The sequence below is a fragment of the Trichosurus vulpecula genome, chromosome 4 (genome assembly GCF_011100635.1).
Source record: "Trichosurus vulpecula isolate mTriVul1 chromosome 4, mTriVul1.pri, whole genome shotgun sequence".
NCBI classification, from domain to species: Eukaryota; Metazoa; Chordata; class Mammalia; order Diprotodontia; family Phalangeridae; genus Trichosurus; species Trichosurus vulpecula.
The window spans coordinates 105349787-105366772 of NC_050576.1; the positions used below are offsets into that span (position 1 = coordinate 105349787).

Here is a 16986-nt window from a genome sequence, read left to right on the forward strand (position 1 = left end):
GTTCTTGTTTATGGGTACAAAAAATAGGATTACCATAATGATTGATTACGGGGCACTTTAAACGCATTATCTCATATAATCCTCACAACAAGCCTGTGAGGTAGGTAATAAGTGTGTTATTATCTCTGGAAAAGAAAAATGGGACTTGGAGAATTAAAGAGATTTACCCAAGGCCACAAAACTAAATAAGTGGCAGACCTAAGACTGCAACCCAAGTCACAATCACAGAATGCTGGAGCTAGAAGGGACGTGACATTAGTTTTACTAATAGTAATAGTTATCACTGTTGTGATTGAGAAAATACACAGTGACTATAAGCCACCATGAACTCAGTAGAGCATTTAAATTCATTTGTATTTTATTAATCACAACAGCATCTACATACATTTGAAAAACAGTAAGACACACGCAACCCTTGTTGTTGTAGGTTTCCTTCTCTTGGGGATATTTTGGGGGGACTACTCACTTCTTTGGCTTGTTGCTACCACCCAGACAACCTAAAAACTTCAGTATCTGGTATACTCCTCCCCATCCCCCAATTATTAGCTCCCCTTACAAGCACATAGGCTCACAAGGTTCAAACACAAATAGGTATACGCAGAAGTTAAGGAAAATAAGACTCAAAAGATCATGGGTTTACATGTAATTGGAAAAAATAAAATACGATAAAAAACAAATAAAAAATCATAGGATCACCACTTTAGAGATGGAAGCCTATCTAATCCAAATCTCATTTTGCAAATGAGGAAACTGAGTCCTAGGGTCTCAGCACTCCCCACCAATAAGCAACCTTCTCATCAAGGATCTGAAAAGCCTCGGTCCCTTACAGTTTTGCCAGGTCTTCTACACTGAGACGTGCCTGGAATTGTTCCTCCATGTTGGTGTCCCTCACCACTGTTCCCTTCATCTGTCTGTTTAGCATAGCTTCTCTTGAAGCTCATGCCTGCATTAACTTTGACACAGGCTGCTTCTTGCTGTTTTCTTGCTGTCCCTTCTTCAGTTACGAGATTGATGCTGTGCCTGCTGCCCTTACCTCCTGCAATGCCCCTTGGCTCCCAGAAGATGGCACCAGTTGTTCCCAGTTGTTTTCTTTTCATCAACTTGACCCTTAGGTCTACAATTTTCCTTTGCTCTCAGATGGCAGTTCTTCCTTTTCTCAGGGTGCTGGTTTTCCACTTTTAAAATTCAGTACCACAGCTCAGGAATATAATTTCATATACCTCTGTTTCCACAGACTTCTCTCATGCTATGGTTCTCATGGCTCTAGGCATTATAGACACACCAGTGGAACCCTCTCCCCCATGAGCTGGTCTTATTATCCAGTTTCATGTTGGTTCATCATGACATCACAGTTTATGTCCTCTTTCTGCTATCTCCTGGGTTGTATGCCTGCCAAAAACATCAGCAGAAAGATAGTAAAATATTTCATAGTTGGGCTGATTAAATCAGAGGGTTAGATCATAGATCTAATTTCTTAATAAATGCTTTTATTTTATTCTGAACTAAGGACTCATTTGCAGACTTTCCCTGAAAACTTAGGAAGAATCTATCTAAGTGGCTAAAAATATCTGCTAACCATGCCAATTTACTTAGTGATCAAGGGTCAGCTGACAAATGTATGAAATGAAAATTGGATTGACACAGAAAAGTCCTTAACTCACTTCTAATTTGAAAAGACAACTGAGGACTTTTCCATGAGAGAGCCAATGGAACTGATGAATGTTCTTGAATTAAAAGAGTGGACCCTGATGAAATTAGCAGCTTTCGCAGATTTTTTCCAGAGCAGGCTAGAGCTCAGCAGTCTTTTCCTTTGTTACCAATGATTTCCCACTCTTGCTGCAGCCTACAAATGCTGTACATTTGGCATCTGGTGACAGAGCTTTCACATAAGCCCCAGCGCCAATGTGTGGGCTCATGCTCTATTGATAATAATTCTGACTCATTTTGACCAATCATTATCGTTCTCCTTCATGAAATCATTTAAAACTCTAAAGAGAGTATCTGAACTTGCTTCTTTATGCTACAATTTAGAAAATATTCCCACTGCTTTTATATTTCACAAATATCACAGGGCCGTATAAGTTTATAAACCAAGTCAACCAATGAATCAATAGGCATTTATTAAGTGCCTTCTATGCGTCAGACACTATGTTAAGCACGGGGGATACAAAAGGAGACAAAAGACAGTCCTTGCTCTCAATGAACTTACAATCTAACAGGATACAACATGTAAACAAATATATGCAAAGCAAGCTTATATACAGGATAAATAGTAAATAACTAACAAAGGAAAGGCACTAGAATTAAAAGGCTTCTAGTAAAAGATGGGATTTTAGCAGAGACTTAAAGGAAGCCAGGGAGGTGAGGAGTCAGCGCATTAGAGGGAGAGCGTTCCAGGCATGGGAAATAGCCAGAGAAAATGCAATCTTACCCTCAGAAAGAAAAAAAAGCCTTTCCCAATCCTCCTTACTGCTTGTCGATTATCTCTAATTTATCCTATCTCTATCTTGTCTGTACATAGTGGTTTGTACGTTGTCTCTCCCATCAGACTGTGCACTCCTGGGGAAATGGAACTCTCTTTTGCCTTTTTTTTATATCCTCAGTGTTTAATACAGTGCCTGGCACATAGTAGGTGCTAAATAAATGCTTGTTGATTAGTTTACTGATTCGACAATCCAAACAGTATTTATTAAATGCCTATTATATACAAGGCATTTGTCCTAGGGATATAAGATCTCACACACACAGACACACACACAGACACACACACACACACATACACACACACACACACACACACACACACACACACGCCCAGTTCCTTCTCTTCAGGTGCTTACATTCTACTGGGAAGATAAAACCTATAAATGGATAAGTACACTAAAGAGAACACTTTACTGGGGAGGTCAAGAAAGAATTCCTCTAAGTGAAATACAAGCAGATGAGCTGAACCTTGAAGGGACCAGGGGACTTGAAGAGAAGCAGCAATGTGCTGGTGAATGTTTAAAAACCGGCTCTCTGGGGGAAAATGTACTTGTGATACACTTTTTAATCTGCATTATTAACATTTTCTCTAACACTCTCAAAAGTCCAGACAATCAACAAAACAATTAATCAAGCCCTGATTTATAGCACTTGCTAATTTCCAAGGTGTAAGTGATCATATCAAAAATCAGCTCTCAAGAGCTGGTTAGAGCTGGCTCCAGCACACCCTGCATAGGAGTTTCAGGCACTGGAAACAGCACAATCCCTTTAGATTCAAGGTGCAAAATCACAGAAGAGTCCCTTGCACATTCTTATCATCAGCTATGTTTCTCACATTTAACTAATTTCTCACATTTTGTGCAAGACAGCATTTGATTCCTTGAAAGACTTCTCTCCAAACTGGCTTTACCATTTATTTCATTGTTGGCAATACTATCTTTTTCTTTTTTTCTTTTTTCCTGATTCTTCATATTTTAATATTTAACATTTTTAGTTTTCAACATTGATTTCTGCAAGATTTTGAGTTACAAATTTTCTCCCCATTTCTACCCTCCCCCCCACTACAAGATGGCATATATTCTGATTGCCCCATTCCCCAGTCAGCCCTCCCTTCTGTCACCCTGCTCCCCCTCCCCCCCCCATCCCTTTTCCCCTTACTTTCTTGTAGGGCAAGATAGATTTCTATGCCTCATTGCCTGTATATCTTGTTTCCCAGTTGCATGCAAAACAACTTTTTTTTGAGCCTCCACTTTTAGAGCTTTGAGTTCCAAATTCTCTCCCCTCTTCCCTCCCCACCTTCTCTCTAAGAAGGCAAGGAATTCAACATAGGCTACACATGTATCAATATGCAAAACACTTCCACAATAATCATGTTGTGAAAGACTAACTATATTTCCCTCCATCTTATCCTGTCCCCCTTTATTCAATTTTCTCCCTTGACCCTGTCCCTTTTCAAAAGTGTTTGCTTTTGATTGCCTCCTCCTTCTATCTGCCCTCCCTTCTATCATCCCCCCTTTCTCATCCCCTTCTCCCTACTTTCCTGTGGGGTAAGATATCCAATTGAGTGTTTATGTTATTCCCTCAAGTCAAATCCAATGAGAGCAAGATTCACTCATTCTCCCTCACCTGCCCCCTCTTGCCTCCCAACAGAACTGCTTTTTCTTGCCACTTTTATGCGAGATAATTTACCCCATTCTATCTCTCCCTTTCTTCCTCTCTCAATATATTCCTCTCTCATCCCTCAATTTTATTTTTTAGATATCATCCCTTCATATTCAACTCACCCTGTGCCCTCTGTGTATATATACATATATATACATGTATATATGTATATTCCCTTCAACTACCCTAATACTGAGAAAGGTCCCATGAATTACAAACATCATCTTTCCTGGTAGGAATGTAAATAAAACAGTTCAACTTTAGTAAGTCCCTTATGATTTGTCTTTCTTGTTTACCTTTTCGTGCTTCTCTTGATTCTTGTATTTGAAAATCAAATTTTCTATTCATCTCTGGTCTTTTCATTGAGAAAGCTTGAAAGTCCTCTATTTTATGGAAAATCCATAATTTGCCTTGGAGCATTATACTCAGTTTTGCTGGGCAAATGATTCTTGGTTTTAATGCTAGCCCCTTTGACCTCTGCAATATCATATTCCAAGCCCTTCAGTCCCTTAATGTAGAAGCTGCTAGATCTTGTGTTATCCTGATTTTGCTTCCACAGTACTTGAATTGTTTCTTTCTGGTTGCTTGCAGTATTTTTTGGGAACTCTGGAATTTGGCTACAATATTCTTAGTAGTTTTCTTTTTGGGATTTTTTTCAAGAGGCAATCGGTGGATTCTTTCAATTTCTATTTTACCCTCTGGTTCTAGAATATCAGGGCAGTTTTCCTTCATAATTTCTTGAAAGATGACATCTAGGCTCTATTTTTGATCATGGCTTTCAGAGAGTCCAATAATTTTAAAATTATCTCTCCTAGATCTATTTTCCAGGTCAGTGGTTTTTCCAATGAGATATTTCACATTGTCTTCCATTTTTTCATTCCTTTGATTCTGTTTTATAATTTCTTGATTTCTCATAAAGTAACTAGCCTCCACTTGCTCTAATCTAATTTTTAAGGTTCTATTTTCTTCAGTGGTCTTTTGGACCTCCTTTTCCATTTGGCTAATTGTGCCTTTCAAGGCATTCTTCTCCTCATAGGCTTTTTGGAGCTCTTTTGCCATTTGGGTTAGTCTATTTTTAAAAGTGTTATTTTCTTCAGTATTTTTTTGGGTCTCCTTTAGCAAGTCATTGACTTGTTTTTCATGGTTTTCTTGCATCACTCTCATTTCTCTTCCCAATTTTTCCTCTACTTCTCTTACTTGATTTTCCAAATCCTTCTTGAGCTCTTCCATGGCCTGAGACCAGTTCATGTTTTTCTTAGAGGCTTTTGATGTAGGTTCTATGACTTTGTTGACTTCTTCTGGCTGCATATTTTGATCTTCGTCACCAAAAAAAGATTCTAGAGCCTGAGTCTGAGTCTGAGTCCTTTTGTGCTGCCTGATCATATTCCCAGCCAACTACTTGACCTTTGAGCTTTCTATCAGGGTATGACTGCTTGCAAAGTAGAGAGTACTTTGTCCCAAGCTTTAGGGTCCAAGCATTGCAGTTTTCAGAGCTACTTCTACACAGCAAGCTCTGCCACAGCAGTGCTCTTCCTCCCCCAAGAACCACCAACCAGGATTGCGACCCAGATCCAAGCAGAGCAAAGCTGCCTCTGTGCCAGCAAAGGTCCCCTTGCACTCCCACTCAGATCTGCCACTTGATTCCTCCCACTATGTGGGCCAGGGACTCTGGAAGCAGTTGTTGCTGGAGCTCTGGAAGCTGCCACTGGAGCTTCCTGCTGCTGCTGCTGCCACCACTGTGTCACCTCTGCCACCCCCAGGGCTGGGGCTGGACCACTCTCCCCCCAATCCAGCAGTTTTCCCACTAACCTGCTCAGTGGTCTTTGGAGTTTGTGGACTGAGAAGTCTGGTAACTGCCACTAACTGTTTTTCAATCATTCAAAGCTTCTCTGTCTTGGCTATTAGAATATTCCAGCTTTATTATATGTTTTTCCCCTTCATACACTCTCTGGTCTAATCAAAATGGCCTTCTTGCTTTACCTCACACATGACACACCATCTAGGCATGGTTATGTCTCTGCATGAGAGCATTTATTAAGCACTTGCTATCTGTCAGGCATTGTACTAAGTACTAGGGATGTAAGTAGAAGCAAAAAAAAAAAGACATTTCTTGCTCTCCAGGAGTTTATAGTCTAATGAGAAAAGACAACACATAAAAGGGAATTTAAAAGTTGGACAAGGGTGCAGGTATAAAGAAAATAATGTAAAAGTTTGGATAGTAAGAAGCAGGAGGAAAAAAACATGGCTATCCTGGGCCCTTCCTCAAACTGGAGGTTCTGGAAGGAACCCACTAATACAAAGGGACCTGAGGGGCAGAGGGATGCTCCAAGTTAAGAAAGACAGACGTCCACCTCCTTCCCACCCCCACTGGAACCATAGACTAACAGTGGGGATTCCTGTAGGGTAGAAGCAGGGGTGTGCTGGAGCCAGCTCAAATAGGTACTTGGAAACAACTGTTGAATTTTCAGTGTGAGCATTTGCACCCAGGAAATCAGCAAACAAATCAGGACTTGATTTACTGTTTTGTTGATTGTCTAGATTTAAGAGAGTGTCGGAGAAAATATTAACAATATAGATTAAACATAAAAATGTGTGCAGGGAAAACGTTCCCCCCACCCCTCCCCCAAGATCTGGTTGTTAAATATTTACAAGCAAAGCCCCAGATATAGATTAGCCTCGATGGCCCAAAGGACTGAGGTCCTTTCAAATTTTAAAAATTCTGTGATTCTGTAATTATCTCATACACATCCACCCCAATCCTACCCCTCTGAACTCCTTATTCATTTTGTAATATTGTGCACTCTTTAACAAATCTCTTTTCATACTTATTCTTCTCAAGCACCTTCCACCCTCTGGTACTCATAGAAACTTGATTCCTCCTCAAGACACAGTCACTCCCCCCCACCCCCAACGAGATATAATCTGTCTTAGTGGAAAGATTCCTAGGCCCATAGTCAGGAAGACCTGAGTTCAAATCTGATCTCAGACACTTACTAGCTGCATGACCTTGGGCAAATTGCCTATCTTCCACTTGCCTCAGTTTCCTTATCTGTAAATGGGGGATAATAACAACACATACCTCTCAGGGTTGTTGTGAAGATCAAATGAAATGGTAATTGTAAAGCACCTCTTACCTAGACCATTCTAATGGCTTTTTTTTCTTTTTTGGAGGGGTGGAAGGCAGGGCAATTGGGGTTAAATGACTTGCCCAAGGTCACACAGCTAGTAAATGTGTCAAGTGTCTGAGGCCAGATTTGACCTCAGGTCCTCCTGACTCCAGGGCCGGTGCTCTACTCACTGCGCAACCTAGCTGCCCCTCTAATGGCTTTTTCATTGGTCTCCCTTCCTGTTTCCAGTCTTTCTCTTCTCCAGTCCATCCTCCCTACGTAGCTGCCAAATTGATATTTCTAAAGAAGAGGTCTTAGCCATGCCACCATCTCCTGCTGAAGAAGTGACCCTCTATTGCGTCTAGGATGAAGCACAAACTCATCTGTTTAGCTTTCAAAGCCTTTTTCAATGTCTCGAATCTATTTTTCCAAAATGATAAATTTCCTCAACATGCTCAATATTTCAGACAATCTGTCCTATTTGCTTTCCCATCTTCCATTTTCATGCCTTTGCATTGGCTGTGCCCCCTGCCTGCGATGCACTCCCCCTTCACCTCTGTCACTTAGAATTCTGAACTTCCAGGCAAAGTTGAAATATTATCTCCTTTACAACTTCTGATTTCTCCAGTTGGTGGTGCTCTCTTTGTCCCCAAATTATTTTGTATTTACTTTCTATATATCTGGTATTTACTTACATATGTATTATATCAGTCAACTATAATTTATTAAGTTAGTTAAATAGCATTTATTAAGCACCTACTACGTGCTAGATGGTGTGCTAAGCACTGGGGATACAAAAAAAGGCATCTTACAGTCTAATGGGCTGTAAAACATAAATTCCTTGAGGTAAGGGTGGGGTTTCACTTTTGCCTCTCTGTCTACAGTGCCTAGCACAGTGCCTTGCACATAGTAGGCACATACATGTTTGATGAAAGAATGAATGACTCCTCAATCTATATTTATAGCTGTAATCTCTCTGTTTGAACTGTAGTCCTGCACTGAGAACTGCCTGCTAGACATCTCTACCCATATATATCCTAGAGGTATCTCAAACTCAACATACAGTACCTAAAAACAAAGCTCATCAGCTCTCTCCTGCCCTGAGACCGACTCTTCCTCCATATTTCCCTATTTCAGTTGAGAGCATCATCACCTTCCCAGACACCCAAGTTTGCATCATAGGAGTCATTCTTGACTCTTCTCTATCCTTCAGCCCCCACATTCACTCAGTTGCCTCCGCGTTTTCTCTTGCATCTGTCCCTTTCTTTCCAATCACATAGCCTTTACCTGGACTATTTCTATAACGTCCTCATCAGTTTCCCTGGTTTCTGTCACTCTTCTTCATGCAACTCTCAACTCAACATTCTTAAAGCTGATCAGACCATGTCATTCTTCCTAGTCAAAAATCAGGAGACACAAAACTTACTACCCATTGGATCTTGGGCAAGTTACTTAATCTCCCTCAGTTTCTGGGGCTCAGAACTCAGAAAATGGCACTCAGTTTCTTCATCTCTAAAATGAGGGTGTTGGACAAGGGTACCTTTGTTCAGTTCCAGAGCACATCCTTTCCAGTTCTAGACCTATGATTCCATGAGCACATGAAATAACACTGGCCCAGAAATCAGTAAACCTGGGTTCGAATTCCGCTTCTGACACTTCTTGTGTAACTTTGAGCAACTCACTCAAGCTCCCTGGGTCTTAGGTTCCTCTCCTATGAAACACAGGATCCTAAATCGTGTTTTACAGGGAAGATACAAAGCCTCCCAAGAACACATAGAGGGTAGAGTCTTCATACTTTCTCTGGGGTTCAAGAACGTCTGAACCTCTATTCTAACCCCATCCTTGCTCCCGCAGTCAGGGAAATCACCACCACCACCCCCCAAAGGTCTTCCTCTTCTTTATCATCCCATTACTTCTGGTGACCAGGCCTTATTCCCCTACTAGAAGGCAACTGTCCTGTTTTATCTACACTTTGCTATCTGTCTTCCCCAGTGCCTAAACACTGTGCTCTGATTACCACAGAAGCTTATTACTTGTTGAATGAATGAATTATTGCTGAATGAATTTGCCCTTGCCCTCTCCCCAGCACAGAGTTGGAGACACACCATATGTACAAACCATCCATTTTATTTCCTGTTTTAGTTTTATACAAACTTATATTTATACAAATGCAGCTCTCTTTGAGAACTGGGACTGCTCTAATAGTTGCTACATCTAAAAAGAATGACCGCTGAAAGGAAAAAGTGAACGATCACCCATTCCAGGGAGCCAGGATCTCCCCCTCCTGGGCAAGAAAGATGCTATGAGGATGCTACAGCTTCTTGGAGGATACTCAACTTCAAATTATCTCCTAAGGTCACTTTGATATCGAATAAAGACGCCAACATCACAGGTTTCCTCGTTAGGTTTATTGTCTAAATCTAGCAAGATTAAATTGTCCCCAGAATGTGCATAAGTAGATATATAGTTCACTCCTGTGGAGTCTTCTTGGTTACAAGAGTGATCAGGTGGAAGGTGTTACAGAAAGACAAGGAAATCAATCCCATCTCAACCAACAGTCATTCCTTCCTCCCTCCCCCACCCCTTTCCCCCAATAAGCGCAGGGCTCTGCCTAAGCCCTGGACAAGGAAAGAGAGTCCACATAGCTGGAATATAGTTAAAGTGACCTTTGCAACAGGACAAACCCAAACACGAGTCATGGATGGAGGGAATTATTGACTGGGGCAACCCTAGGATATTAATCAGGGATTTCCCCTGCATGGATAACACCATTAGGACTTTTTCCAGAGTCCAGACCATAGCTATTTGAGATGGGAGTGGGTGGGGGCAAGCTGGACACTAAATCCCCCATCTCACTTGCTGGGAGATACAGTTCATGCTGGGCTGGTTAAGTGGAGAAGCAAGCACCAAGACGTTTCTTGAGGTGCAAAGTCAAGCTCTAAATTCCTGCTGAGAATCATGTGCCATTCCATCCTATGGGTACAGGGCCTTGACGCAAGAGTACAGAGACCTCCTGATTGTCTGTACCCTCCCCACAATATTGCTCCTTGCCTGCTTATCTCATCTCATGGCAAGAGAGCAGCTAGGATTGTTGCTTTGCTTTATTTCAGTACAGAGAATACATTTCAGTGGATGGATTGGGTCCGGGTCCTCTTGGCAAGGCTGAATAGGCTACATCATCCTTTGGAATCTTCCTTGGCACTTGACCTTGTTTGGCAGCCTGGATGCCAGGCTGAGGGTACTAATCCCAAGGTTAGTCTAAGGGACAGTCCCTCGAGGGAGGGAGGGAGGGAACACAGCTGGAGATGCCTTCCAGACACCTGGGTAGGGGAGAATTGGATCAAACAAAAATGGGAAGAAGATCCAAACAGCTCTCAATGCTCCATGCTAGGAGGGGAGCAGTCAGCATCAGTAATGCCCAAATCATTTTTGTTTGGCTTTGGAAGACATTATATCACGGCCCCGCAGTAGATTTGCTTTCCTGGTTCTGTTTAGCTTAGGCTGACCTGAGTGTGAATTTCCAGCTTGGGTGAGGAGAATTGGCTGAGACTCACAAATAAATCCATCTGCACTCAGTAGGAAGTTGACCAGAATATCAAGTTTTCTGAAGACCTTCAAGAGAAAAACCCGGGGAAAATAAAGATTTCTTTAACATCTTTTTGAATGGGGTTCTTGCCTTTTCTGGATTGGGAAATAGTTAGCAATCCATGAGCAGAGAGAGCTTTTTTTTTCCTTTTTTTTGTGGAGAGGGTGGTGGTGATACTGAGCCTTCTACTCCCAATCTCCCCATGAACTGGCAACTACATCAGCTTGGACATTCTACAATTGGAAAATAGATTTGCCATTAACAAAAGCAGAAAATAGATCTATCTGAAAAGTCCTTTTTTCACTTTTGGGTAAAAAGGGGACTAGAAGAAGGGGGTACAGAGGTCCACTCGTGGGCCGTGACCTGAAACAGTATAGAGGGTAAGGGAAAGAGAGAAATAGTTAAGGTTAGGGGCTCCAGAAACAGATAAGACATCCAAACAAATATATATTATATATAATATGTATAATTTCCATAAAACATATATTAAGGCATGTAGAGTAACATAAAGAGCCAGCTTTATGAAATAATGGGTGAGAAAGAGGTGGGAGAGGTGCAGACGTTATTTCCTGCTATTTTACATGTATTTCTTTTGAAAATTATTCTCTTTTTTAAAAGGGGATAGGGGAGAGGGGAGACAGATAAACTCCAGGAAGGGTTAACAGCCCCTGGAAATCAGTTCAAAGTAGGAGGAAACAGGCTTCTTCACAGGGAGTTAAATGGGATAAGAGGAGGAAGATGCTGAAGAGAAAGATCATTGGGTACCCTTCTTTCTCCACACCCACCCTCTCCCCCAAACAGGAAGAACAGGCTAGGGATGCTTCAATGAGGCTTAGAACAGTATGCAGGGGTGAGATCAAAATACATGATGAAAATGGATATGAGCTGTCATCTTTTTTGAGCAACGAGGTGCATGTACGTAAGGGGGTGTCCTTTAGGAGGGCAGTGACTTATTTTGGGAATCATATTTATATAGGCATAGTAACTATCCTAGCCAGCAAGAAGGAGAAGGGGTTGGGGCAAGGGAGAGAGAATGCTAAACAGTTGTCGTTTGCATCTCTCCTCAGGGTTGAACTACCAGGGCATTGGAATGTGTGGGAGTGGTCTACTATATCAGAGTGACCCTTAGGTTAGTAATTATGGCAAAAAGAAAAGGGCATCATGCTTACTCTTCTCCTTCTCTAGCTGCTTCTGTCTTATGTTATTGAGTAGGAAAGAGTAAGATGCCTTGATGTTCATCTCTACACATCCTCGCCCTCTGCACTGGAGGTGCCAGAAAGTTCCTCATGTTAGAATTCCAGTGTCTCGGAAACCTGGCCCTGACTGGGAATCCTCTGGAAGAATGGGGGGGTGGAGTAGGCGATGGATTGGACCTTTGGGTTCTAAATTCTGTCTGCTGGAAACTAAGGGATGGGGACCAGGGAAATGTCACCAAACTGGCTAAGTGAGATCTTCCCCCATTTCGCCTTTACCAGGTGCCACCCCTAGGGAGCACACGTAGACCCCAGGACATCCATCTATCCAGAGAAGCTTCCCAGGTTCTCATCAAAGATCTCCCAATTCAAATTAGAACCATGAGCCTGAAGAAGCATGTGCCCTAGTGTGTCTTCCTCAGGCTATCTTGAGGGGGTGGGGTGCCCAGAAGAGAGCTCCTGGGAGTGAAACGCCAATCTGGTATTGCCTTCATTGTTAAGTGGCGGCTTCACTCTGAGAAAACAAATTTTGAGCTACTTTTTCAGCCCCGTCTTTCTTCTTTCCCCCCTCCTCTTCAGCTTGCAAGTGAATGTTGTTGGGAAAGCCACCCCAACCACTTTCTTCTGCCTCCCCATCCCTTCACCCTCCTCGACTTGTTCTTAGACACTACACAGACCTGCTGGTTCCCTAACCACTGCACCCCACCACCTGCACCACCACCACTGAGTGCTGTGACTGACATTCACATCCTTGTATCCTTCTCTTGACCCATTACACTTGTCTTTGGCACAGTCAAGTTGACCAGTCCCTCTTCTGTCCCCAGAGGGCGTCCACGAGCCAAGATTCATTAAAGCTGAGGGTTTAAATTGAGAAAGTGGAACTGCGGAGAATAGTAGAGGGCAGCTAGGGCTTCTTCCTTGGTGTCAGGGTTCTAGGCTAAGCAGGACTTCTCTGGGGGTGGGGGAGGAGATATGTCCGTCTCATCCACCTCCTGGCCTATGTTCTCTCCTTCCCAGAAGGTTCCAATGTATCCACTGTCACCAGTTGTGGGTGCTCCTATGTGTTCAGTGCCAGGTGGCGGGCTGCACTTCATGCCGGTCCCTAGCCCCAGTCCAACGACCCTCACGGAGCGGAGCAACCAGACCATTTCTCCAGAATGGGGCCATGATCCAAGAGGCCATGGGGGTGCATGTGTCTTGAGGTATCTGTGCTCCTCTCAGCAGCCAAAGCCACCCCAGGCCTGGCTCCCCACAGCAGTCCTGTGGGGAGCATGGTGGAGGTGAGATAGGGAGCCTAGACCCCAGGTGTGGCAGAAGAGGGCTTCAGAAGGTGGCTCTGTGGAACTTCACAGCATTGGCCTCAGCCAGGGCTTGCACTGGAGAGAGAGAGGACAAAGTGAGACAGGCATGGGCATGGGTGAATAGCCATCCTGAATCCACCCGTGGGTATGGGCCGGCGATTCAGAATAGTCCTCTCTGAAAAGCATAAGGACTGCCTCTAGGGAGTGAGTCTGCTGGGAGGTGGGAGAGATGTCCCTAAGATGTCTCGGCAATAAGGACTCCCCTGCATCACATGAATCACAGTGATCATTCCTCCACTCGCATCACATTAAGGGCTAATAATTCAGTAGACTAGTGGCCCTAAGCAAAAGGCACCTCATGCCAGATTTATCCATAAGGGGGCTTGTGGCCTGGGAGTGTGACTTTTGAGAGCAGCACACAGGCAGGTAACACACTCCCTAAACTAAGCTCACCTCCTCCATCTGACCTGAGATCCAAGCCCAGGGCTAGCCACTGCATTGAGATGCTTTTGGTAAGCTCAAGCAGATGGATGGACCAGAGCAGAGCAGCAAGGGAAAGGGGTCAAGGGAGAGAAACAATGTCTAAATGGAGGCAAGGAGATGACTCTGGAGGTGGGGCAGGGAGTCTCTCTGGGGCGATCAAATACAGTAGAAAAGATGCTTACGTCACAGCTCAGACCCGCATAGAATGGCTGTTGTCGGTGCCCCGCGGGGGATCAGACGAGAGGGGGTTGGCTGGTGGAGTCGGGGAAGCAGGGGAGGTGGGAGGGCTTGGGGTGGCACATTGAGCTGGAAACAGAAATGAACAGGCTTGTGAATGGGAGGGACACGGGGGATGGGGAAGGTAATTGAGGGCACCATAGACAAGGCCCCTTCCAAGAAGGGAAGGGAACAAGGGTATTGAGGTAAGCAGGGAAAGCAGAGCTTGCAGCTGGTGAGCCAACCCAAGCACAGGCAAAGCCCCCTCACTCTCAGTGGAGTGCGGTAGGGCATGGCTGGTGTGGCTTGCTGGATTGGTAGAGCCAATGAGGGCCTGGGAGTCAGGAGACCTGAGGTCCAGTCTGAGCTGCTGCAGCAGCTTTCTAGGCGACCTTGGGTAGGTCATCTGCTCTCTCTGTGCCATCATTCACTCATCTGTGAAATGAGGATGGGCAGGCACGGACAGGTTGTGATCCAGATGAATGGAGGGAATACCCCCCCCCCATTCATGGGATCACAGGTCCATTGGACCAACGGAGCAAAATGTGGAGCTCTGCACCTCCTGCCCTATAGGGCTATTCTGGGGATACGATGAGGTAGGTAATCTGTGCAGGTACCTCTTAAAAATGAAAAGTCAAAATAATAATAATAATTGCAATTATTAAGTAATATTTGCAGTGCTTATATTATTATTTTACAACATATAGTGAAATTTCACTAATTTGAACCTTTTCTTCTCCCTCACCCCAAGAACAGGACCTAGGGTGAGTCAACCTAAATCAATGAAAAAGTCAAACTAGACTATTTAATTTTTAAAAATAATTTTCAAGTATATACTAATTTTCACTAGACTAAAAGAAAAATGTTGCGTAACAGAGGTGGAATGAGAACCTGCTTGAGTGGACATTTGAGAGATCATAGACTCTGAACTATGTTTTATCTAAATGTTGTATCTCATCAAGCTTATTAACACCCAATAAATGTATGTAGAATGCAATTTGTGCTTATATGCTATTAGTTTGCATACAAAAGACAAAACACCGTTTAAAAAAGTTGGACCCCATGACCTTTGAGGGTCTTTCCAACTTTGCCTGACTTTGTAATGATAAATAGCCAATTTGTAAATATTTTCCTTATAATCTTGTCATAGGCAACTAATGAATCTATTTCTGCCTCCTTTTCAGAAACCTTCCTAGTGAGTGCATGAAGTCCAAATTAGTGAGGTTTCACTGAGTGCTATTTGGCTAGAGCAGTATAAGGGGGAAAAAGCTGGGTGGGGAAGCACCAGAAGCACTTTCTCCAGGCCCTTGTTCATCCTCAATGGACCAGCGGGATTCAGGAAGAAGTTAGGGACAAGTCTCCCTGTCTCACAAAGGCACAGAGAGAGTTAGGGTCTTTGCCAGGGTCATACAGGATATTATCATCCAGAAGTGGAATTCCAGGTGTCTTGCTTCCCAGTCTTACCCCCTTCCCCATTAGACCTCACTGCCTTTTCCTGCTCTCTGTTCAGCAGCCAGGAAAGGTAGGCTTAAGGAAGGTGGGTTCCGATTTTGCTTTTACAGCTGTTTATAGGTGTAGCTGTCAGCATTTAAGACAGGTGCGTATGCTGTGAGTACTGGGAAACTCAACTATCTTGTACATTCAAGGCACTAGGTCCCCAAGCAACAATGCAAGTGTCCCTCAAAGTACTCATGCATTCACTCCTTCTGTCCACTCTCCCATTGCACACATCCCCTACACCTACACAGTACATTCACCTAAGTGCATACACAACCATTGTACATACTCACCCAAACTCATACTCCATCCTAAGAGTCATGACTCTTAATGTTTTCTTCCCTTCCCCTCCACCCCTTTGAAATTACTTTTTATGAACATATCTATATGCATGCCACATCCTCCCAGTAGAATGTAAATTCCTTGAGGGCAGGCTTGCTCTTATATTTTTTTGTTCTTATATCCCTAGAACTTTGCAACCAGTAGATGGTTATTACATGTTTGCTGAATAGATTTGTATGATTCAGAGGTCATTCATCCAGTACCTTTGACTAGCTGGGGAACAACCAAGAACACAAGTAAGCGAGAAAGATCCAATGCAGCCAAAACTGATGGTGGGAAGTCTGTGTTCTCAAGTTAATGTCCTCTGTTCAGGGACTGGTACAATGCCTTCCCTAGGGCAGTGATTCAATAAATGCTTGCTGAACTGCACCAAGTTTACTGACAGGTGAGCCCCGCCCCCCACCCCCAGAGCCCTAGCTACTCTTACTTCCTACACATACACAACTTCAACAGGTCTGCTGTGGTCTGAGAAAGTAGGTGACTTAATTAGATACCAAAAATTTAGAAGACGGACAAAGATGGACTGCTTGCTAAGGTAGGAAAGCTGAGTAGCAAGTCCATGGCTGACAATAGAATAAAAAAAAAACAATTAAAAGCAGGAAGACGAATTAAAAACATGGTAGTAAAAACATGTTTGCCCCCAGGGGCCTTTGGGGCAAACATAAGTCCCTCAAGGGCCCAATCAGGTCATCATTATGAAATGGCAAGCCTGAGTCAAGCAAAGCTCCTCAGTATCCTCTTTTTAGGGTTGTCTAATTGCTGTTTATCCTTTCTTCTCAAAGAGGACCATGACATCAGGAAGGTGATGCCATGACTTGCAAGGGAATTGGTTTTAAGTGAAGGAGGGATGGGCAAAGTCACCAGCTTCAACTGTCTCCTCCATAGCCATCTAGGTCCAGTGGCCAGATGTAGGTCAGGACGACTGGAGATGGCCCAGCTCTTTTTAAGGAGGCAGGGAAGTTTCTATATAAGTAAGCTGTGCCTCTCTACTTCAGCCTGGCTGCCAGCACCGCTGTTGGGTCTGCTGGCCCTTAAGAGCCCTTCTATCCCACTCCAGCCCACTCAGACATCTAAGGACTCCTTTGTGCCACTGGAGGCAGCTAGGTGACTCAATG

At 43.5% G+C, this 16986-nt stretch overlaps 1 protein-coding gene across 1 annotated transcript in view; it reads right to left on the reverse strand.

The window, feature by feature from the left end:
* Positions 1-9364: 9364 nt before the first annotated feature.
* The window catches only part of PLEKHA6 (pleckstrin homology domain containing A6), a 78597-nt gene continuing 70975 nt past the window's right edge, over positions 9365-16986 (reverse strand). Inside the window, exons 25-26 of the mRNA XM_036754245.1 lie at positions 13999-14122; positions 9365-13408 (exon numbers count right to left, since the gene is read on the reverse strand). Of these exons, the coding sequence (XP_036610140.1) occupies positions 14007-14122 (116 nt within the window). The 3' untranslated portion in view covers positions 9365-13408; positions 13999-14006. The remainder of the gene's footprint in view (positions 13409-13998; positions 14123-16986) is intronic.